General features: G+C 42.6%; 2 protein-coding genes across 2 annotated transcripts in view; one reads left to right on the top strand and one right to left on the bottom strand.

Annotated features, from left to right (window-relative positions):
* GRM2 (glutamate metabotropic receptor 2) overlaps window positions 1-19,361 on the top strand; it is a 51,812-nt gene extending 32,451 nt beyond the window's left edge. Inside the window, exon 7 of the transcript XR_004300372.1 lies at window positions 19,169-19,361. The gene's annotated coding sequence lies outside the window, so the exon portion shown is untranslated. The remainder of the gene's footprint in view (window positions 1-19,168) is intronic.
* IQCF6 (IQ motif containing F6) lies at window positions 1,054-1,647 on the bottom strand. The gene is made up of 2 exons (XM_032411385.1): window positions 1,633-1,647; window positions 1,054-1,422 (listed from the first exon to the last, which is right to left on the bottom strand). Exons 1-2 carry the CDS (start codon window positions 1,645-1,647, stop codon window positions 1,054-1,056), a joined length of 384 nt encoding a protein of 127 aa, XP_032267276.1.
* Window positions 19,362-23,483: the final 4,122 nt, after the last annotated feature.

Here is a 23,483-nt window from a genome sequence, read left to right on the forward strand (position 1 = left end):
CTCCAACTGGTCCTCCCACCCCTCAGGCAAGGCCACCCATCGCAGACCCCTAGGGAGGGTCACGAGCCTCAGGCTTCCAGGAGGCAGGTTCAGAGGCAGAGCCGAGGGACCTGCTTTAATGCTAAAGCAGAGGCTGTGAGAGCCTGGTACACGGAGGGCTGACCCTAGAGGGCTCAGTGTTAGCAGGAGCCTCAGCCCTCGGAGGCCCATTGGCACCCCCTTGAGGCAGGTCTTGCGAGGCTGTAGCCGTCTGTGGGAGGGTTGGGGCCAATACGGGGGACCTTGGGGGGGATGCCAGAACAGCTGCTTCTGAGGATGTGGTAAGATTTAGAGGTTGTATCCCCAAACCAATGACTTCCAGTGACATTGGGACAGTCCTTCCCCCGCCCACCCCTACTCTCCCTCCGCTTGTTTCCTCAGCCCCACCCCCCTGTGCTTTCTCTCCCCCCCCCCCCCCCCCCCCCCCCACCTGGTTCTCTCAGGGAGAGGCCGGCAGAGGGGAGGGAAGCCTTGTCTCAGGCCCTGGGGCCGAACCCTGCCCCGGCCTTCCCCAGGGCTGACTCCGGCAGACTATCCCCCAGTGGGGCACAGCGCCTGGCCTGCTGTTACTCAGCTGGGTGCCCTGTCCTCCTGGCTCCCTGCCAAGCCTGCACCGGCCCTGAGGGCCCTGCCCCGCACAGGGCTGTGGAATCCTGGCCTTCCCAGCCGGCTCTGGCTGCGGCCTGACTGTCTGGTGTCCTCCCCTGAATGGAGAAGCCCAGGGAGGGGCTGCAGAAGGATTCAGCCCAGTGCATAGCCCTGCTTGTGGAGCTGGGATCAGGCTGGCTAAGGTGTCAGAGACTATCCTGGGCCCCTGGGGTCTCTTTTGGGTGCAAGATGGCTCAGGTTTGCAGTAGGTGCAAGGACCTAGGGTGGCATGCCCTGAGACGGGCTCTAGACCATTATTTAGGGGCTGATCCCTCTTTTATGGGTCTGATTTCCAAAGGGCAAGACTGTGGTCAGTAAGTGTCTTTATTGGAAGAGAGATCCAGTCTCCTTGGCTCTGCTAGCTCCCTAGGTCAAGAGGATTTCGATGTCCAGCTCCAGCCGGCTGGCTTTGACCTCATAGCGGCCCCGGATCAGGCCCCGGCTTTGGCTGGTATGGCAGCGCCAGTGAGACTGGATGATGCAGGCTGCCTGGCGTGCCTGGAGAAACCGTCTGCGGGCCTGCCACATTCGAACCTGGGCCTGCACCTTCACCACTGCCCACTCCTGGCAGGTGTAGAGCCTTAGTGCCAGGCGCCGTCTCTGCTCCAGCGTCTTGGCCTGCATCGACCTCCACCAGCACTGGATGACCCAGGCCCTGAGTGCCGCGTGCAGTAACGTCCGGCGCACCATGTTGCCACGCCACCAGGACTGAATCTTTATGGCTGCCTTCTCTGACTGATCAGGGGAGGGAAGAACACGGACATGCTCAGTGGGGTACCCTCCCCTTGCTGTCCCCGTCTGTGGTGCTGGGAACAAAGGGGGCCGGCACAAGTGGCCCTGCCCCCTCGTTTCCGGGCCCATCCACCTTATTTCCAGTCTCCCACTCATCTGTAGTCACTGCTCATCATCCGCCAGGCAGACCCCGGCCATGCGGGCCTTACTCACATTTTGTGTGTCCATGGCCCCGGTCTTCAGAGTCCACTCATCCATCAGTTAGGATACCTTAGTCTTTAGCCCCGCCCTCAACTGTTAGTCACCCCCTCATTAGACTCCGCCCACCTGCGCACAAGGCTCCCCCTCCTCAGGCCTTATCCATACACATTTTGTTCGTGTCTCCTTACGGCCTGACCAGTCCCCTCATTTGTTGGTTCCCGTCATTTGGGGGGCCTGCTGTTATCTCTTGCTTGCAGTATTTTTCTCAGACCCCACTGGCATCTTAAGTCCTGCTCTTTCTACACCTTCCAGTCACTTCTTTCTGCTCCTGCTGGTGGCAGCAAAGAGAGAGGCACACAACTCTCCTTCAAGTAAGGGGTTTTACTTTAGGAATACCCACAGGCAGTTTGGATTTCCGGAAGCTTAAGTGGCAGAGCCCGTGGGAGGGCCCCCAAGCACTGTGTTCACAGGCAAGTATGATTTCATGTAAAATTTGTGAAAGCAAAATCCTTTAGCTGCAATTGGAGAGGGCCTCTGTCTCCGCCTCTCTGACGCCCTTTGTCGCCCTTCTCTTGGGGGGTGTGGGACGGGCTGCAGCCCCTTTGGGGACATGACTAAGGAGAAGCAGAGCTAGGATGTGCGTACTTAGTTTGGGTTAAATGAGGCAGATTTATCTGGTTCACAGGCACGCTTGGAATTAGACATGTCCTTGCTAGCCATTCAGCTAGGAGATGGCTCCTACCAGTTACCGTGCCACGGGATGAATTTGCGGGGACAAAGGCTGCTACGGTGGTGTGAATGATATGAACGTGTCCTCCAGTGCCTGGCACCAGAAGTAGGTGGGCGGGGGAGGGAAAGGGAGGTTTGAAAAGTGTGGAGACAAGTCGGTCTGTAGAAAGTTCTTCCTGTTATCCATTTATGTAAAACCATAAATGGAAGATTCTGTTCTCAACTGATGCCTGATTAAAACTGAAGTTTTGTCTTGTTGGGAATATACTTGATAATGCAGTGAGACAATTATAAAACATACATTCTTATTTTGGCCTGAATTTTATGAAAGAGAATTGATCAGAATTCCTATGATTTCAGGGCAGCAACTAGTGGAACTACTATGAACAGTGCATAAGGCAGCATGAGAAATAACATTTTATGCATCTGGAGCATCCATAATAAACACATTTTTATCAAAAATGATATTGCAGGGGCGCTGAGTGGCTCAGTAGTTAAGTGTCTGCCTTCGGCTCAGGTCATAGTCACAGGGTCCTGGGATCGAGCCCCACATCGGGCTCCCTGCTCAGCGGGAAGCCTGCTTCTCCCTCTCTCACTCCCCCTGCTTGTGTTCCCTCTCTCGCTGTGTCTCTCTGTCAAATAAATAAATAAAATCTTTAAAAAAATGATATTGCAAAATCATACGAAGAAGTAATCGCAGATTATGCTGCAAAAAAATGTTGGAAAAACGTGATAGAGGTGGGACAGTGACTTAATATAAACATTATGTTATGTTTTGGTATTTGCCAAGTTTTGAAAATTTACAATTTGTTGTGATTTCTTTGTTTGTCCTACATACTCACTTGCCTAATTTCAAGCCTGTAATTTTGCATTCTTTTTCTTAAAGTAGGACTTCCAAATTATATAAGCTTCAGGTCCCACAAAACCTGGCTCTGCCCTGCCTTGTGCAGCCAGGTGTCCTGGGAGCTCAGGGAAAGCTGCGTTTCTAGGATTCAGAGTTAGGACCGGAAGTGCAGACGCAGGTGATGCAGAGGTGCTGGGAGTCCTTTGGGATTTGGAAGGCCATTCTGGCTCTGGCTTTAGCATGTGTCCTAGCATTCATTCTTCTGCATGTGGGTTTGCTGGGGGCCCACTGCTTGTTGGGCTATGCTCTGTCTATGGCTCCTGTTTTTGTGTATTTGAGGCACTGGCCATTGGGTGTCTCACAGGTTCTGACCCTGTTGTCAACCACACAACCACTCTTGCCTCATGTTAAAAGTCCTAGGCGGCAGACCCTATTGCTTCCTTTAATGACTGTCAGTGACCAGCGCTGGTATCAGTCTCTCAAGGCCTCCATCGCTGCACTAAGCTGTGCATCAGGGGGCATCAGGGATCCGTCCACTCCCAGCCCGGTCCGCCAGCCTGTGCAGAAGGGATCCACAGGCTAGGGGTGTGGCCGGTGCTCTGAGGCTCAGTCCATCTGGGCCAGGTTGCCATGGTCAAGATGCCAGATCCCACTATTCCTTGTGGATCTCTCCCCTACTCCAACTCTGGCCTGGTTGGGTTGTTGCCAGAATATGCTGGCTTTGTCTCCTTCTTAGAAGTCTCTGGAAAAATCTGCTCGTCCCTTTTATGTTCACTTTTTTGCAGGTATTTACAAAGCGGCAGCAGATGAGGCTGAGGGGTCAGATCACAGTGCACGAGCCTTGGTCTCCGTTTCATCAGTTCTCCCCTCCCCAGCTTCCAGCTCTCTTCTGCTTGATTTCTTGCTCTGATTATAAATATGGTATGCCTGTTGCTAAAATTTCAAATAATGCAGAAATATATAAGGTGGAAAGTGAATTTCCCATGAAATTTGCCCCTGAAGCTCTTCCTCCGGAATTTATACCATGCACAGACTAGCTTAAATTTTCTATTAAAAATTATTTATTTATTTATTTTTAAGATTTTACTTATTTATTTGAGAAAGAGAAAACACAAGTGGGGCGGAGGGGCAGAGGGAGAGGGAGAAGCAGACTCCCCGCTGAGCAGGGAGCTCAATGTGGAGCTGGATCCCAACCAAGACCCTGGGATCATGACTTGAGCCAATGTCAGATGTTTAACCGACTGAGCCTCCCAGGCACCCCCAAAATAATTTATTTTTAATTCATACATTTCATACTGAAATACATACATTTCAAGCTGAAATTTCCCTTGGCAATCCTTTACATTATTACTGTTCCCCGCTAGGAGGGCATCCTGGACAATGAGTTATGCCTTTATATGTACCTAAAGAAATGTAAAACTGTTTTGAGTGTTGTTATGTACCTTTTTAAGTCAATTGGGATAAAAATCATAGAACATAACATTGACCATTTTTAACCATTTTAAAGTATATAATTGAGTGGCTATTAGTACCCACACCGTGTTGTACAACCATCGCCCATATCTACTTCCAGTTTCTGTTTTCAACTTGTTTTAGTTCTACTTTCGTCCCCCCAGACAGAAACCATGTAGCCATTACACAGTCACTTCCCATTACCCTTCTGTCACCCCAGGCCCTGGCAACCGTGAATCTGCTTTTAGTCTCTATGGATGTGCCTATTCCAGATGTTGCATATAAATTGAATCAGAGACCACATGCCTTTTATGACTGGCTTCTTTCACTTAGCTTGTGTTCCAGGTTTGTCCATGGCATGTATAGCACGTGTCAGTCCTTCTTCAATTCCTTTCTATAGCTAAATACTCTTCCACTGCATGGATAGACCACATTTTGTGTATCCATTCATAACTTGCCAGGTATTTGAGTGATTTTCACTCTTTGGTGATTGGAATAGTATTGCCCTGAGCATTTGTGTACAAGTATTGGTTTGAACACCTGTTTTCAGTTCTTTTAGTTATATACCCAGGAGTGGAATTGCTGGGTCATGTGGGAATTCTGTGTTTCACCCTTTGAGGAACCACCAAACTGTTTTCCACAGCAGCCAGACCATTTTACATTCCCACCAGGCTCCACATGCTTGCCAATGTTCATTATTTCCCATTTTTAAATACTATAGCATCTCATGTGGGGTTATGATTTGCATTTCCCTACGATAAATGATGTTGAACATCTTTTCATGTGCTTTTGGGGCATTTGTCTATTTTTCTTTGGAGAAATGTCTGTTCAAGTCCGCTGACCACTTTTTAATTGGCTTCTTTGTCTTTTTGTTGTTGAGTTGTAAGTACTCTTTATATATTCTGGACACTAGGTCCTTATCAGATATATGATTTGAAAATATTTTCTCCCATTTTGCAGGTTGTCTTTTCACTTTCCTCATAATGTCCTCTGATGCACAATAGTTCCTAATTTTGAAGACATCCAGTTTATCTATTTCTTCTGTTGGTTGTGCTTTGGTGTCATAGCTAAGAATCCACTGCCAAATCCAAGGTCATGAAGTATTACTCCTGTGTTTTCTTCCAAGAGTTTTATAGTTTTATTTCTTACCTTTAGGACTTCAATTATGAGGTGTGAGATAAGAATCCAACTCCATGCTTTTGCAGGGGGTTACCCAGTTGTCCTGGCACCATTTGCTGAAGAGATTATTCTTTCCCCTGAGTCTTGGTAGCCTTATTGAAAAGTAATTGAACATAGAGCTATAGGTTTGTTTCTAGTCTTTCAATTCTAATCCATTGATCTACATGTCTGTCTTTATACCAATACCACACCATCCTGATTACTGTAGCTATGCAGTAAGTTTTCAAATTAAGAAGTTTGTGTCCTCCAAATTTATCTTTTTCAAGATTGTTTTAGCTATTCTGAGACCTTTGCAATTCCATATGAACTTGAAGATCAGCTTTCCATTTCTGTAAAAAAAAAAAAAAAAAAAGGCAGTGGAAATGAAAGGGATAATGTTGACTCTGTAAATCAATTTGGGGAATATTAAGTCTTCTGACCCATGAACACAGAATATCTTTCCATGTATTTAGGTCTCCTTTAATTTCTTTAAACAAGGTTTTATAGTTTTAAGTGTACAAGTCCTGCACCTGCTTGGTTAAATTTATTCCTAAGTATTTTTATTCTTTTTGATGCTACTATAAATATAATTATATCCTTAATTTCATTTCTGAATTTTCCATTACTGGTGTATAGAAATACAAATGATTTTTGTGTGTTTATTTTGTATGTTGCAACTTTGCTGAATTAGTTTATTAACTGTAATAATTTTTTGGTGGATTCTTTAGCATTTTCTATATGTAAGATCATGTCATCTGCAAGTGGAGATAGTTTTACCTCTACTTTTCCAGTTTGGATGCATTTTAGTTCTTTTTCTTGCTTAATTGTCTTGGTTAAAACTTCCAGTACTTTGTTGAATAGCAGTGATGAGAGCTGATATCTTTGTCTACTCCTCATCTTAGAGAAAAAACTTTCAGTCTTTCACCATTAAGTATGATGTCAGTTGGGGGTTTTTCGTAGCTGCCCTTTATCGGGTTGAGAAACTTCCTTCTATTCCTAGTTTATTGAATTTTTTTTTTTTTTTTACCATGAAGGGCTATTAGATTTTGTCAAATTCTTTTTCTGTATCAATTGAGATGATCATGTGATTTCCCCCCTTTATTCTATTAACGTAGATTTTCATATGTTGCACCTACCTTGCTTGCATTCCTGCGATAAATCCCATTAAGTCACAGTGTATAATCCTTTAAATATGCTCTTGGATTTAATTTCCTAGTATTTTGCTGAAGTGTTTGCATTGTACTTATAATTGTTGTTGGTCTTTACGTTTTTTTTTTTTCTGATGGTATCTTTGTCTGGCATTGGTATCATGGCAATACTGGCCTCAAAGAATGAATTAGGGAGGGTTCCCTTCTCTTCTGTTTTTGGGAAGCATGTTAGAACGAATGGTATCAGTTCTTTAATGTTTGATAAAATTCACCAATGAAGTCAACTGGTCCAGGACTTCTCTTTATTGGAAATTTTTAAATTACTGCTTCAATCTCTTTCCTTGTTATAGGCCTTTTCAGATTTTCTATTTCTTCTTTAGTCAGTTTTGGTTCTTTGTTTTTGTCCAGGAATTTGCCTATTTCACCTTGGTTATCTAATTTGCTGGCATACAGTTTTTTATAAGACTCTCTTATGATCTTTTTTATTTTATAAGGTCCCCACTTTCTTTTTTTTTAAAAGATTTTATTTATTTATTTGTCAGAAAGAGAGAGCACAAACAGGGGGAGAGGCAGGTAGAGGGAGAAGCAGGCTCCCCGCTGAGCAAGGAGCCCGATGTGGGACTCGATCCCAAGACCCTGGAATCACGACCTGAGTCGAAGGCAGACGATCAACTGACCGAGCCACCCAGGAGCCCCAGGTCCCCACTTTCATTCCTGATTTTAGTAATTCGAGTCCTTTCTCTTTTCACTTGTTCTGTCTAGCAAAATATTTGTAAATTCTCTTAGTCTTTTTAGAGAATCAACTTTTGGTTTTATTGATCTGTTGCTTTTCTTTTTAAAAAAGATTTATTTATTTATTTGAGAGAAAGAGAGAGAACATGAGTGGGAGGGGCAGAGGCTCTCAAGAGGGAGAATCCCAAGCAGACTCCATGCCCAACGCAGAGCCCAATGCAGGGCGTGATCTCATGACCCTGAGATCACAACCCAAGCCAAAACCAAGAGTCAGATGCTTAACCAGCTGAGCCACCAAGCATACCTGTTGTTTTTCTATTTTCTATTTTGTTCATCTCAGCTCTAATCTTTATTTCTGTCCTGCTTCCTTTGCGTTTAGTTTGCTCTTCTTTTTTCTAGTTTTTTGAAGTGGAAGTTTATTAACTTGAAATAGTCTTTTTTAAAAGTTTATTTATTTAAGTAGGGGCCCCTGGGTGGCTCGGTCAGTTGAGTGTCTGCCTTCGGCTCGGGTCACGATCTCAGGGTCCTGGGATGGAGCCCCTCGTTGGGTTCCCTGGTCAGCGGGGAGCCTGCTTCTCCCTCTCCCTCTGCCACTCCCCCTGCTTGTGCTCTCTCTCTCAAATAAATAAATAAAATCTTTAAAAAAATAAAATAAAAAGTTTATTTATTTAAGTAAGCTCTACCCTGAACATGGGGCTTGAACTCATGACCCTGAGATCAAGAGTCACACACTCTTCCAATCGAGCCAGCCAGGTGCCCCGAGATACTTCTTCTTTTTTAATTGAGGCATTTATAGCTATAAATTTCCCTCTGAGCACCACCTCTCATTTGGGGATGTTGTGGGTTTTTTTAAAATCATATAAAGGTATTTTCTAATTTTTCTTGTGATTTCTTTTTGACCCATTAGTCGTTTAAAAGTGTGGTTTGTTTTTGTTTTTTTAAAGATTTTATTTATTTATTTAGAGAGCACGTGCACGTGTGTGAGCTGGGAGAGGGGCAGAGGGAGAGAGAAAGAGAACCTCAAGCAAACTCCGAGCTGAGCACTGAGCCTGTTGTTGGGTTCGATCTCATGACCCTGAGATCATGACCTGAGCCAAAATCAAGAGTCGGATGCGTAACTGACTGAGACACCTAGGTGCCCCTAAAAGTGTGTTTTTGATTTCCACAAAGTGGTGAATTTTCCAGATTCCCTTCTATTTTTTTAAAAAGATTTTATTTATTTCCTTGACAAAGAGAGACACAGCGAGAGAGGGAACACAAGCAGGGGGAGTGGGAGAGGGAGAAGCGGCTTCCCGCGAAGCAAGGAGCCCGATGCGGGGCTCGATCCCAGGATCCTGGGATCATGACCTGACCCCAAGGCAGACACTTAACAACTGAGCCACCCAGACACCCCCAGATTTCCTTCCATTATGAATGATTAATTTTTATTAATATTCTGCTATTCATACATATTTCTATTATCATTCCATTGTGGTCAGAAAAGATACTCTGTATGATTTCAGTCATTTTCAATTTATTGAGACTTGTTTTGTCGTCTAACATATGGTCTGTCCTGAAGAATGTTTAACATGCCCTCCAGGAGAATGGGTGTTCTGCTGTTGTTGGGTGGGGTGTTCTGTAGAGGTCCGTCAGGTCTGGTTGCTATATAGTGATGTCCACATTTTCCATTTCCTTGTCCATCTTTTGTCTAATTGATCTATTGGTTAGTCTCCAACTATTATTGTTGAACTTTCTATTTCTCCCAAGATTTCTGTCAGGTTTTGTTTCCTATATTTTGGAACTCTCGTTATGTGCATATGTGTTTATAATTACTACATATTCTTGATAGATTGACCCTTGTATCACTATATAATGTCTTTTTTATCTCTTATACAATTTTTGTCTTAAAGTCTACTGTGTCTGATGTCAGTATATCTACCCAGATCTCTTTTGGTATATGATTTGCCTGGGATATCTTTTTCCATCCTTCCACTTTCAACATGTGTTTTTGGATGCAAAGAGAGTGTCTCGTAGACAGAATATAGTGGACCATGTGTTTTTTTTTTTTTTTAATTTTAGAGAGGGAGAAAGGGGGAGGGACAGAAGGAGAGGGAGACAATCTTAAGCAGGCTCCATGCCCAGCGCAGAGCCTGACATGGCGTTTGATCTCACAACCCTGAGATCATGACTTGAGCCAAAATCAAGAATTGGACGCTTAACCGAGCCACTCAGGCACACTGTTTTGTTTTTAAATCTATTCTGCCATCCTCTGCTTTTTGATCGGAGAGTTTAATCTGTTTAATGTAATCATTGATATGAAAGAACTTCCTTCTGCCATTTTGTTGTTTGTTTTCTATATGTCATATCCTTGTTTTTTTTTTTAATTCCTCCCTTACTGCCTTCTTTTGTGTTAGATTTTTTTAGTTTACCATTTTGATTCCTTTCTTGTTTCCTTTACTATATATTTTTAAATGTTTTGTTAGTGTCACTCTGAGGATTACAATTAGCATCTTAAATTATAACAACCTAGTCAAATTAGTTCGATTTAATTTCAATAGTAGATAAAAACTTTGGTCCTATATCGCTCCACCCTATTTTATGTTGTTTTTGTCCTTACATTTTAATTTATTCTTAAGTATTTAATAGTTTGTTGTTGTTGTTGTGGATGGAATGTTTTATCCAACCCAATTTCAATTTGGTTACTATTAATACAGAGAAACACCACTGATTTCTATATATTTATTTTATATCAGGCCACACATCAAATGTTCTATTATTTCTCATTGATTGTTTTTTCTCATTAGATTCCCTTGGAATTTCTAGGTATATGATTATATCAGCAGCAGAAAGAAATAATTTTTATTTCCTTTTCAAAATTTATACTGATTTTCCCATTCTATTGCATTTGCTGGAACCAAAACACTGTGTATAATGGGAATGATAGGCATCCCTGTCAGGTTCCTGATTTTATTGGTAATTTTATTGGTAATAGTTTTCTTTCCCACCACCATTTAGAATGCTGTTTGCCTCAAACAAAACAAAATAAGTTTTCATCAATTTTAAGTAGTTTCTTCCTATTCCAGTTTTATCCAGAATGTTATTAAGATTAGCTGCTGAACTTTATAAGCATCCTTTTGGCATATATTGATTTGATCAAGAGGCTATTCATTTTTCCTTTAAATTGTTCACTAAGGACACACGCTAATTCTTCCTGATATCAGGCCATTCCTGGAATAAACTTTGTTTAATCTTATTGTATTATTCTTTTGACATATTGCTGGATTCTATCTGGTAATGTTTTATTTTACATTTTTACATCTACAATGATTAGTGAGAATGGGCTATTACATTGGTCATTGGTCAGCAAACTATTGCCCCCACCCCACCCCACCCTCCACGGCCAGGCCAAGTTTGGCTCAATGCCCATTTTGGTACAACCCACGACCTAAGAATGGTTTTCACATTTTTAAATGGCTGAGGAAAGAAAAAAACAGGAGAAGAATAATATTTTGTGACACTTGAAAATTATATCAAATTTCAGTATCCATAATAAAGATTTATTGGAACACTACCACACTCATCTATTTACGTAATGTCTGTGGCTGTCTTTGTGCTCCAGCACAGAGTTGAGTAGTTGTAACAGACACCGTATGGCCTGCAAACCTTAAATATAGACTATTTGGCTCTTTACAGGAAAAGTTTGCCAACCCCTGGTCTATCTAGCTTTCTTTTTGGGGCCTATCTTTATCAGGTTTGGTGTTAATGTTAAGTTGGCTTCATGAAATGAACTGGAGAGTTTTCCTTCTTTTTTTTTCTATTATGTGGAATCATTTAAATAGATTTGGAATTGTCGCCTCTGTAAATGTTAAATAAGACTCAGCCATGAAACCATCTGGTTCCCAGGCAATATTTAATACATAATAAATATAATCTTCTGTGGTAATTGATCTATTCAAGTTTTCAAATTTTCTTGGGTTGATTTTGATAATATATGTTTTGCTAAGAAATCATCCATTTCCTCAATAGTTTCAAATTTGGTTAGCCATGAAATTGCACAGAATACTCTCTCCAAATAATTTTAATCTTCCCCACATCTGTAGTCATTCCCCAGCTCTCATTTCTTATCTTGTATATTTTTACCCTCTCTCTTTTTTTAAAAAATCTGGCTCATAGAAGTTTATCTATTTTATTAGTCTTTTTCAAATAACAGCTTTTAAGCTCATTTATCTTTCCTGTGTGTTTTTTTTTTTTTTGAAGGGGGAGGGTTTCTGTTTCAGTAATTTGAGCTTTTAAAAATTATTATTATCTCCTTTGTCCTCATTTCTTTTTTTTTTTTAAAGATTTTATTTATTTATTTGACAGATAGAGAGAGAGCACAAGTAGGCAGAGCAGCAGGCATAGGGAGAGGGAGAAGCAGGCTCTCCACTGAGCAGGGAGCCGGACGTGGGGCTCAATCCCAGGACCCCAGGATCATGACCTGAGCTGAAGGCAGCCGCTTAACCAACTGAGCCGGCGCCCCTGTCATTTCTTTTGGATTCTTCTGTTGTTTCTGTTTTTGTTTTCATTTGAGGGATGAGTACTGGGTTTGCACATTTTTGGTCTATCTTTCTTGATAATTGGAGGCATTCGAGACTATGACAGCCCTCCAAGCCCAGGCTTTGTTAGGAAATAGTCTCTTCTCAGAAAAAAAAGAAGTAGTCTTCTTTTTCTTTTTGCTCTTTTGGTAGTTTGCAATTTTATTTTGGTTTTGCCTTCCATCGAAGGTTTTCCTTAATTTCCAATGAGATGAGACTTTTAAAAAATTTTAACTTATTTGTTTCTGACATAACCCTAGACATGATCACTGATTATACTTGTAAATTAAGCTTTTCTTGCTGGTCAAGTATGTGCCACTCCTTTGTAAATATTCTGTGGATGTATGAAATAAATGATTACTCTATTTGAAAAATCTAAAGTTCTGCATGTGTCTCATGAATTTTGTTTATTATTTATTCAGTTCCCCTATGTCCTTAGTTTTGGTTAATGATGTTGAAATCTCTTACAATAATGATCCTATTCTCCCTGCATTTCATACATCTAACAGTTTGTTAGTTAATTCTTTTGTCCTGAGCACTGACAACTAATACAATTTGAGGGGGGTAGAGGTGAGAGATACGTAAATGATAAATAGATGAGGAAATTATATTTTCAAAGTTTTAAGTGTTCAGCTATAAGAGTTTTTGTGAGTGAATTTTTGGCAACAAAATCATGTAAAGGAAATGTTTCAAAACATCCGTTTTCTAAAAGCATTTTCCATGGCATCTTATTTTGGCTGATGAGGAGCTCCCTCCAGAGGCTAGAAAAATTTCATCACCAGGGTTTCGTTGGGTAGCTTGTGCTTGTGAGTTAGTAACACTTCTGTGTAGGATTTTTTTGCAGGAATCTTTGTAACACACTGGCCCTTGTTGGTGAGGGTTAGCATTGTCAAAACTAGACAGTGTGATCCATAAACCCCTTTGTCAGTGCACAGCAATCACAAATGGCCACCTGTCCCAATGCATGGAAAGCACATTTATTTGGTGGTTTGTTTTCCTCCCTGGAATGTGACCTCTGTACAGGTAGGGACTTTCTCCCTGTCTTACTCTTGGCTTTAACAAGTACCTATAATAGTACCTGGCACATAGTAGGGGGTTCAATGATTGTTGCATGGACGAATGAGTGAATCTATGAACAAAAGTTCTTTGCTTAGTGTTGCTTGGAATCCATGACTAGGCCCTGTGGCCCAGGGAAGGCACTTGTCTGTGTCCCAAGGCTGAATGGCCTGTGCTCAGTGGGATTCATTTTACTGGTTTGGACCAAAGGTATTCACTCAACACTTGTTTATTGAGCGTCCACTCTGTGCCACAGTGTTGTAGGGGCTGGGGATCCAACAGTAAAAAAAAGCAGGCAAGATTCCTGTGCTTCTGGAACAGTTATGTAGAGAGTGTTTGGATAGTAATGTTATGAGGAAAAGTCAGGCAGGGGGAGACAGAGCATGCTGGATGGAAAGGAGGTCTCACTTTTATATGGTAGTCAGAGAGTGGGTGAAATCACTTTGAGGTGAAGGAGGCGGGGAGGAAGCTCTGCAGGCATCTCGGGGGTGGAGAGGTGTTAAGACACTGAATCTGGCATGTTTGAGGGACACCAACAAGGCTGGTGTGGCAGAAGCAGAGGAAGAGAGGGGGAGGGGGAGGAGGATGAAGTCAGAGAAATTTAGGAGACGTGCTGCAGAGATGTGAAATGCCTAGAGAGGATGATTGAGATTTTTCCAGCAATGAGGAAGGACCTTGTGAGTCAAGGGCAGAAGCGGGCCTGGGCTCTTCCCACAGACATCTCTACTTCCAAAGGTGGCTTCCAGGCTGCCTTGTCAGAGATCCTTTCCTTCTGATCACGACTATGGAAAGAGTCTGATCACGACTATGAGGTGACAACTCCTGAGGTGGTGATGATATGGCCCACATGTCAGGACACGGGAGGTATGCTGGGATGGCACAAGGTACGTGAGGATGACCGCAGAACCAGATTCTTGCTGAAGGAAGTTGAATTAAGAAGAGAGCACCTTAGGGGTGCCTGGGTGGCTCAGTCAGTTAAGCATCCAACTCTTGATTTCAGCTCAGGTCATGATCTCAGGGTCGTGAAATCAAGCCCCACGTCTAGCTCTGCGATGGTTGTGGAGTCTGCTTAAGATTCTCCCTCTCCCTCTGCCTTCCCCTGCAAAAGAAAACACCTTAGACCCCAAGGGTCAGGGCTGGAGGGACCATTACTCTCTCTCAGCTCTTGTCTACAGGGCATCTGGTCAACATCACCCAGACTGCCACCACCACCCTCACTGACAAATGAGAACCTTGAAATGAAAACTCTCAAAACCCACCAGCATCTGCTGATTCCAGAAAGGAATAGCCTCCATTTGAGATAACAGAACAAGATGGACTTTCTGAACACTGGTATGATTCCCTGCAGCTTCATCCTGTTTTTTTGGACTCTTTTATACCTTTTCACAGACTGCTAATCATGCTAAGCTTTCTAGTGGGATTGGTGATAGACAATGGCATTACTCTGGGCTCTCAGCTGACTAGGGGAGGTTGGGTGTGTGCTTTTGCCAACATCTCTGCCGCATCTGGATGAATGACCTACTCAACTGGCTCGGCTCCAGACTGCAGAGCATGGCTGCAGTCCAGTACTCAGTGGGCCTGATCACCCACCTAGGAGTCATGTTATGGTCATTCATCCAATGCTGCCTTAAGACAAATAAGGCTCAGGCCCCAAACTGCACAACTAATGAGGGTATGGAGTGGCCTGGGCCCCTGAGACATCTTAGTGGACACACGAGAATCAGGGGATAGAGCTATAGAGGAATGCTCTTGCCATGGCAGGCTTGCATATATCCACATAGGTTACGAAGGCAGAAGCTTGAACCACAGGAAATCTGAGTCTTGGCTGGATGCCTTGGGATCCTGCTGGAACAGGAGAAGATGGGGGGCTTATGAGGAGCTGCTGTCTTCCCTGGGAGGCTATCATGAGACAGTTGCCTTCTCCCCCTGGGTTCCAATGAGGAGCAGGGCTCTCTGGCCAGCCTCCCCCAAGTAGGGCTGCAGAAGATAAAACCACTAGGCCACAGCCTAGATCAGGCTCCTCAGTGACAAAATGCATTGCTGTCATCTGGCCCTTTTATTTCATGTCATCCCTGTTGTTCTGTGGGACAAGAACCACAGGGACCTGGCACTTTGGCTAATCTTGCTTTCATTGTCTGTCTGAGTCATAAACTGTCTGAATCTAAGGTGGCCCACTGTATCCTTACCAGTAAGACCAATCAGGCCTTGGCCTCAGGTTTCCCTTGTCATGTGTCTTGAGTGTGCTTGACAGAAAGCCATGAACCAGGGGCGGGTTATCTGTCTTGGTTACTCTGAAACCTCGGGACTGGGAGAGCCGCAAGTTATAATGCTGACCTTGTGACTGTGGGACTGGAATGATGTACAAGACCAGTAGGCAACTAAGAGAGAGTTCTCCATGCCAGGGTGCTCCTTGTGGGTGGACGGTGGGGAGGAGCAAGCACCTGCATGCGTGGACTCCTGAGGAGACTGCCGTTGCCATGCGTGCTGATTTCCTGGCCTGCGTTTTCTGCAGAGCTAAGTAAACTTCGTGCTAGATTAAAGTCCATTGTGTCTTGAGTTTGATGACTAACCTACCTGCCGGGGGTGGGACAGATCTGAACTTTCAGACGGAGGACAGAAAGAAGTCCAAATATATTAGCAATCACTGTAAGTGTAACGCATTCACTCAGCAATTAAAACGCAGGTTCCTAGATGGAATTCAATACGTTAAATGCATCTACGAAATGTGTAGAATAGGGACACCTACGACAAAGTAACACAGAAGCTTGAAAACAAAAGGGTAAAGATTTATCAGGCAAATTCTCAACAAAAGAAAGCTATTGTAACATAGAATAGAATAAATAGGACATAAGATGAAATTTAATCATTAAAAGGAGTAATAGTGTTTTGTGCTAGGGGTCAGCAAACTGAGGCCCACTGGCCAATCCAACCCACTACCTGTTTTTATAGGAAATGTTTTATTTTGTGTGTGGTCGCTGTGGCGTTACAGTGGCGGGTTGAGTAGTTGCCACAGAGCCTGGATGGCTGGCAGAGGCCAGCGTATTACTATCTGGCTCTTTACAGAAGAACTTTGCAGCTCCTGTTTTAAACCAACGAAAGGAACATTATTCTAAGAAACGATAATAACTGGGAGTTTGTATGTATTCAACAAATAACTTCAAAACATAAAGTAAAAAACTGATAGAATTACAGAGACAAGTAGAAAATTCTACACTTCTACCTATCTCGGACACTCATAGAATCAAGCAGACAAAAAAAAAAAAAGCCTTGCTTTCAAGCACACACACAACACTACCAGAAAACATTCGTGGGGCGCCTAGCTGGTTCAGTTGAGAGAGCGTGCGACTCCTGATCTTGGGGTTGTGAGTTTGAGCCCCACATTGGGTGTTGAGATTATTTAAAAATTTTAAAATCTTTAAACAAGAGAGAGAAAACATTCTTGTTCCCTGAAGTTTGAATTGTAAAAAGTAAAGACAGCTGGAAAGGAAGTAGCAGAGCTGAGGATCTCATGCATAGATGCGTGAGGGTCATGAGTGGTCATGGCCAAGCCCAAATTCTGCAGTAATCAATGTTACAAGGCAGAGAAACCAAAGAAAATAAAGATCACAAAGAAATGGTAGTAGCAAGAGAAGTTAGAACATAAAAAGTTACCAAACTGGAATGTGATGAGCAGTGAGTGTTACATGCAACCGATGAATTACTAAACTCTACGTCTGAAATTAATGATGTAATGTATGTTGGCTAATTGAATTTAAATTAAAAAAAAGGGGATGCCTGGGTGGCTCAGTCAGTTAAGCATCTGCCTTCGGCTCAGGTCATGATCCCAGGGTCCTGGGATCGAGCCCCGCATCAGGCTCCCTGGTCAGCGAGGAGCCTGCTTCTCCCTCTGCCTGCCGTTTCCCCTGCTTGTGCTTGCTCTCTCTGACAAGTAAATAAATAAAATCTTTAAAAAAAAATAATAAAAATTTTAAAAAGTTACCAAACTGGAGAATGTAGCCCAGAATGAATGCCACCAACACCCTGAGAGCCCCAGAGCTGCCTTGAATTCCATTCACATCTTCAAGGTGTTCCATTTTATGACTATTTCTTTACCTGCATCTCCAGAACATCCTCTTACTTGTATTTGTCCTCCATCACGTGAGTTAGTCCAAGGGAAGCCATGAGGGAAAACAAAGTAAAATCTCCTCCTGACCCAGTCCCATGGCAGACGTCTAGATGGGTGGGTAAAAGCCCAGGAGAAGCTGGTCTGCCAGGAAGGAAGTCCTGGGGGAGCGTATCCTGGCCCTGGCTGGTGCAGCAAATCTTGAGGCGCTGGCTGCCTATGGAAGAAAATGGCCGTACCAGCCCCGAGATATTAAAACAAACCTGTGGATGCCTGGGTTTCCTGTACCATCTCATGTGTAGTAAGGACCAAGAGTTTTATAAACTTTGCCGCAATGCCTACTTGGTTATTTTGTGTTCTTCATGTACAGTATCTAAAAAATAAAAATAAACAGTGTGTTTGTCTGTGAGGCGCTGAGGAGAGCTTGCGAGATATGTGCTGGGTGGCATCTAGATTTAGCTGAGAGGGACGTCTTCAGGTACCCACAAAAGGACATCATCAAGTACCCAAGGACAAAGGATCAGGCCATGAAAAGCATGTGCAGGGCTGGCTAGAAAGAAAACTTTGAACCAATATCCCTTATGAACATTGATGCAAAAATCCTTAAAAAAAATACCAGCAGGGGCACCTGGGTGGCTCAGTCGTTAAGCGTCTGCCTTCGGCTCAGGTCATGATCCCAGGGTCCTGGGATCGAGCCTCACATCGGGCTCCCTGCTTGGCGGGAAGCCTGCTTCTCCCTCTCCCACTCCCCCTGCTTGTGTTCCCTCTCTCACTATGTCTCTGTCAAATAAATAAATAAAATCTTTAAAAAAAAAACCAAAACAGTGTCATATCCTTTAAAAAAAAAAATACCAGCAAACTGAATTCAGCAGCATATTAAAAGGATTATACACATGACCAAGTGGGGTTTATTCCTGAAACGCAAGGATGGTTCAACATACAGAACCCATCAATATAATATACCACATTAACAGTATGAAGGAAAAACCCACATGATCATTTCAACTGATGCAGAAAAAGCATTTGACAAAATTCAGTACCTTCTCATGATAAAAACACTCGACAAACTAGGAGTTGAAAAAAACTAAGTCAACATAATAAAAGCCACATATGAAAAACCCACAGTGAACATCATACTCAATGGTGAAAGACTAATGGCTTTTCCTCTAAGGTCAGGAACAAGATGAGGATGTCTATTTTCACCACTTCTATTTCAACATAGTGTTAGCCAGAGCAATTAGGCAAGAAAGAGAAATAAAAGGCATCCAAATTGTAAAGGAAAACATAAAATTATCTCAGTTCATAGATGATAGGATCTTATATGTAGAAAACCTTAAAGATTCCACTAAATAACTGTTATAACTAATAAATGAATTCAGCAAAGTAGCAGGATGCAAAGTCAATGATAAAAATCAGTTGTATTCCTATACACTAACAATGAACAATCTGAAAAGGAAATTATAAAAAATTCATTTGCAGTAACATAAAAAAGAATAAAATAGGAACAAACGTAACCAAGAAAATGAAAGACAAGAGTTCAATTAAAACTACAAAACATTGCTGAAAATAATTAAAGAGGACAAAAATAGATGGAAACACATGCCACATTCATGGATTAGAAGACTTAATATTGTAAAGTTGTCAGTACTACCCAAGATAATCTACAGATTCAATGCGATCCCAATCAAAATTCCAAAAACTTTTTTTTTTCAGAAAAAATAGAAAAAAATCCATTCTAAAATCCATATGGAATCTTCTCTTCTTTTCTCCACAGTTGTGGTGTGTGCAGTTGACTGTTCCTTGCCATGTCTTCTCACAAGACTTTCAAGATCAAGCGATTCTTGACCAAGAAACATAAGCAGAATCATCCCATTCCTCTGGGGATTCAGATGAAAACTGGTAATAAAGGCAGGTACAACTCCAAGAGGAGGCACTGGAGAAGAATGAAGCTAGGTCTATACGGGATCAAACATGAGATGGTACATATATATTCATGCTGAATGAAGGTCATGTGTAAACATCACTACTATCTGAACAATAGATGTGCTTTATTGAAGAAATGATTTTTCTCTGTTACTTTGCTTCTGCACTGGTAGGTTGGTTCAGTAATAAATATGTGAGACTTCTTGTTTGAAAAATAAATAAAAATATAAAATTTATATGGGATCTCAAAGAACTCTAAATAGCCAAGACAGTCTTGAAAAAGAACGAAGCTGAGGGACTCACACATCCTTGATTCCTGATTTCAAAAATTACTACAAAAAAATTTTTTTTAAGTTACCACAGTGTTACAGTAATCAAGGCACTGTGGTACTGGCATGAAGACAGACCAACGGAATAGAACAGAGAGCCCCCATATATGGTCCTCACATATATGGTCAAGTGATTTTTGACAAGGATGCCAAGACCACTCAATAGGGAAAGGACAGTGCTTTCAAAAAAATGGTGTTGGGAAAACTGGTTCTCTATATGCAAAAGAAGGACTTTGGACCCTTATCTAACACCATATAAAAAAATTCAAAGTGGATCAAACACATAAATGTAAGACCTAAAACTCTCTTAAACTCTCAGAAGAAAACATAGGGTAAAAATTGCACATTGGACTTGGCAATGGTTTCTTGGATATGGCACCAAAGGCACAGGAAACAAAAGAAAAAAGACAAATTAAACTACAATTTTGTTCATTAAAAGACACTATCATCAGAGTAAAAAGGCACCCCACAGAATGGGAGAAAATATTTGAAATCATGTATCTGGTAAGAGATTAATATCAAGAATATATAGAGAACTCCTAAAATTCAACAACAAGAAACAACCCAATTTAAAAATGAGAGAAGAACCTGAATAAACATTTCTCCAAAGAAGACATACAGATGGCCAATAAGTCCATGTAAAGATGCTCAACATCACTAATCATGGGGGAAGTGCAAATCAAAACTACAGTGAGACACACCTCACACTCATTAGGATGGATATTATTTAAAAAAAAAAAAAACCCAGCAAATAACAAATGTTGGTGAGAATGTGGAGAAATTGGAACCCTCATGCATTGTTGGTGGGAATGTAGAATGGTATAGCCACTGTAGAAAACAGTATGGTGGGCCCTCAAAAAATTAAAAATAGAACTACCATATGATCCAGCAATCCCACTTCTGGGTATATACCCCAAATAATTGAAAACAGGTCTCAATGAGATGTTTATACACCCGTGTTCATAGCAGCATTGTTCATGATAGCTAAAATATGGAAGCAACCCAAGTGGCCATTGACGAATGTATAGATAAACAGAATGTGGTATATACACGCAATGGAACATTATTCAGCCTTTAAAAGGAAAGAAATTCTGGCATACGCTACAGCATGGATAAACCTTGAGAACATTATGCTGAGTGAAATAAGCCAGTCACAGAAAGAAAAATACTGTATGATTCCATGTACATGAGGTACCTAAGGGAGTCAAATTCATAGGACTTAGAAAATTTAACACAAGGGTGCCTGGGTGGCTCAGTTAGTTAAGCGACTGCCTTCAGCTCAGGTCATGATCCGGGGGTCCTGGGATCGAGTCCCACATCGGGCTCCCCCTGCTCTGTGGGGAGCCTGCTTCTCCCTCTCCCTCTGCCTGCCACTCCCCCTGCTTGTGCTCTTTCTCTCAAATAAATAAATAAATAAATAAATAAAATCTTTAAAAAAAAGAAAGAAAATTTAACACAAGAATTAGTAAACTACTGACTCCCACAACAGCATAGGTGAATCTCAAAAATGTTAAGCTAAATTGAAGAAGCCAGACATGAAAGATACCAGACATGAAATCATACTTACAGGATGATTCCACTTACAAAAACTTAGAAAACAGGCAAAACTAAACTATAGGTAAAATAATTCAGAACAGTTTACATCTGGGTGGGGGTGTAAGTGGTATTGCCTACAAACAGCACAAAGAGACAGAAATTTGCTGTGTCTTGTTTTGGGTGGTGGTTACCAGGGAATACAGAATTGTGAAAACTCATCAAACCCCACTAAGAAATAACAAAACCACAAAGAATGAGTTTGTTCTCTATGGACTGACAGGGAAGGTGTAAGTAAAACAAATTTAATTGTATAATATGGTTCCTATCTAGGTACATATTCTATGTATGTGTTATAAAGGCATTATTTTTAAAAGGAGAGGATTAGAGAAATAAACACTATAAAATTTAGCAATCATCTTTGACGAGGATAGTGGAATTGGGGTGACAGTAAACTCCCTCATTGTGGCTGAATCCCCTGTGTCTGGCCCATCTTCCAGGTACCCAGTTATTAGCCTTCTGGGAGAGCAGGACCCACACAGGCCAAAAAACCCATGAAGCCTCAAGGACCAGCCAGGGCACCCATCTCAGGCTCAAGTGGCCTCAAGTAGTCTCCTGTCCTCCTCTTCCCCTGAGGGCCTCAAGGTCACAGTCAGGACATCTACTCTGATACTTGCCAACTCTCAACTCTCTCCAGCTCAGCTGAGCTTCTGAGAGATATCTTTATTCATGGTTGGACATCCCTAATCACAGCTGAGCTTCGACCCCATGGCAGGACCTCTTTCCATGACTGGACATCCTCATTATGGCTAAATGTTCCCACCCATGGCTAGACATTCTTCCAATGTGTAGACATCTCCCTATGGCTGCACCTGCCACCAGTAAGATGTGTAGACATCCCCCCTCATGGCTGGGCATTCCCCGTGGCTGGATCTGCCCTTGCATGTACCAATAAAGGTCTCCTGCACATTTGGCAATTTCGTGGGTTTGAGAAGGGACCACTCCCCCTTCTTTTTCCTTCTCCTTCCTCAGGCAAGTTCTGCTTTTTCTAGCACCTGCCCCCAACCTCGAATTACCTTGACTCCTTCTTAGTATGTGGCCAAGATTTTTATGTCTTTGCATAAAGCAAACAAGGCCCAGTGTTGCTCTATTAGGTAATGGAATTTGGCTTATCCCTATTTGCCACCTTTCCTCTCAAAAAGCTGGTGCTCCATCATTTAGGTTTTCAGGCAGACTTAGATTGGCAGCTTTGGGTTATGTCTCAGATCAGCTTCCTCTCTCTGGCCTCTGTCTCTCTGACACACACATGTGCACACACACACACGCACACACACAGTTGGAGATAATGGCATGGATATTCCTATGTCATAACTGATCATTGTAACAGTCCCATCAATGATTATTACCACCATGTGGCCTGGATAAAATTCCCATTGCTGCGCTGTCTCCACCTGTCCTTTCCTTCCCGGGGCAGTGCCTGCCTAACGGCACCGACGGACCTCGTTACCCCCTCCCCCCCCTTTAGCTCCCCCTCTTCTCTCCTCCATTGTGCTCAGATAACACTCTATTCTTTTGCCTCTCTCTCTTCTCTTAAACTCCTGTCTGAATTAGGACTCTTTCAGTTGCAAATGATAGAAAACCGACTTAGCTTAAGCAAAAAAGAGACTTCACTGCCCTACTTAAATTTAGGGGGTGTATGAGTTTCCGTGGCTGCTGGGACACAGTACCACAAACATGGGAGCTTAAAACAATAGAAATGTGTTCTCTTGACATTCTGTAGGCTGGAGCCTGAAATCGAGGCATCAGGAGAGCCAGATTCCCCCAAGAAGCTCTACAGAATTCCTTCCTCGCCTCTTCCAGCTTCCGCTGTGATCTCTGCCTGCATCTTTACGTCATCTTTCCTTCTGTGTCTCTCTCAAAACTCCCACAGCCTCTCTCTGATGAGGCATGCATGTGATCGCATGTAGGTCTTACCCAGATAATCCGGGATGAGCCCCTCCTCGCAAGACCCTTCACTTAATCCCATCTTTTACTGTAGGAGGTAACCTTCCAGGTTCCAGGGATTTGACATGGTTATCTCTTGGAGGCCCGTTTTTCAAGGGGCAAATATGGATGTAGCTGCCCCTAGATTCAGGCCCCCAGACAATGTTACCAGGTCCCTCCTTGATTCCTGTTACAACTGTATGGTCCGCGAAGCCAGATGGAGCTTGAAATAAAGAAGGCCATGACGTAGGATACCCTAGGCTACCCAACCTGATGACCACTTATGGAAATCTACTACATAGAAGGGGGTGGGGGGCTGGG

Source organism: Phoca vitulina, unplaced genomic scaffold, assembly GCF_004348235.1.
Source record: "Phoca vitulina isolate PV1807 unplaced genomic scaffold, GSC_HSeal_1.0 scaffold13, whole genome shotgun sequence".
Lineage (NCBI taxonomy): Eukaryota > Metazoa > Chordata > Mammalia > Carnivora > Phocidae > Phoca > Phoca vitulina.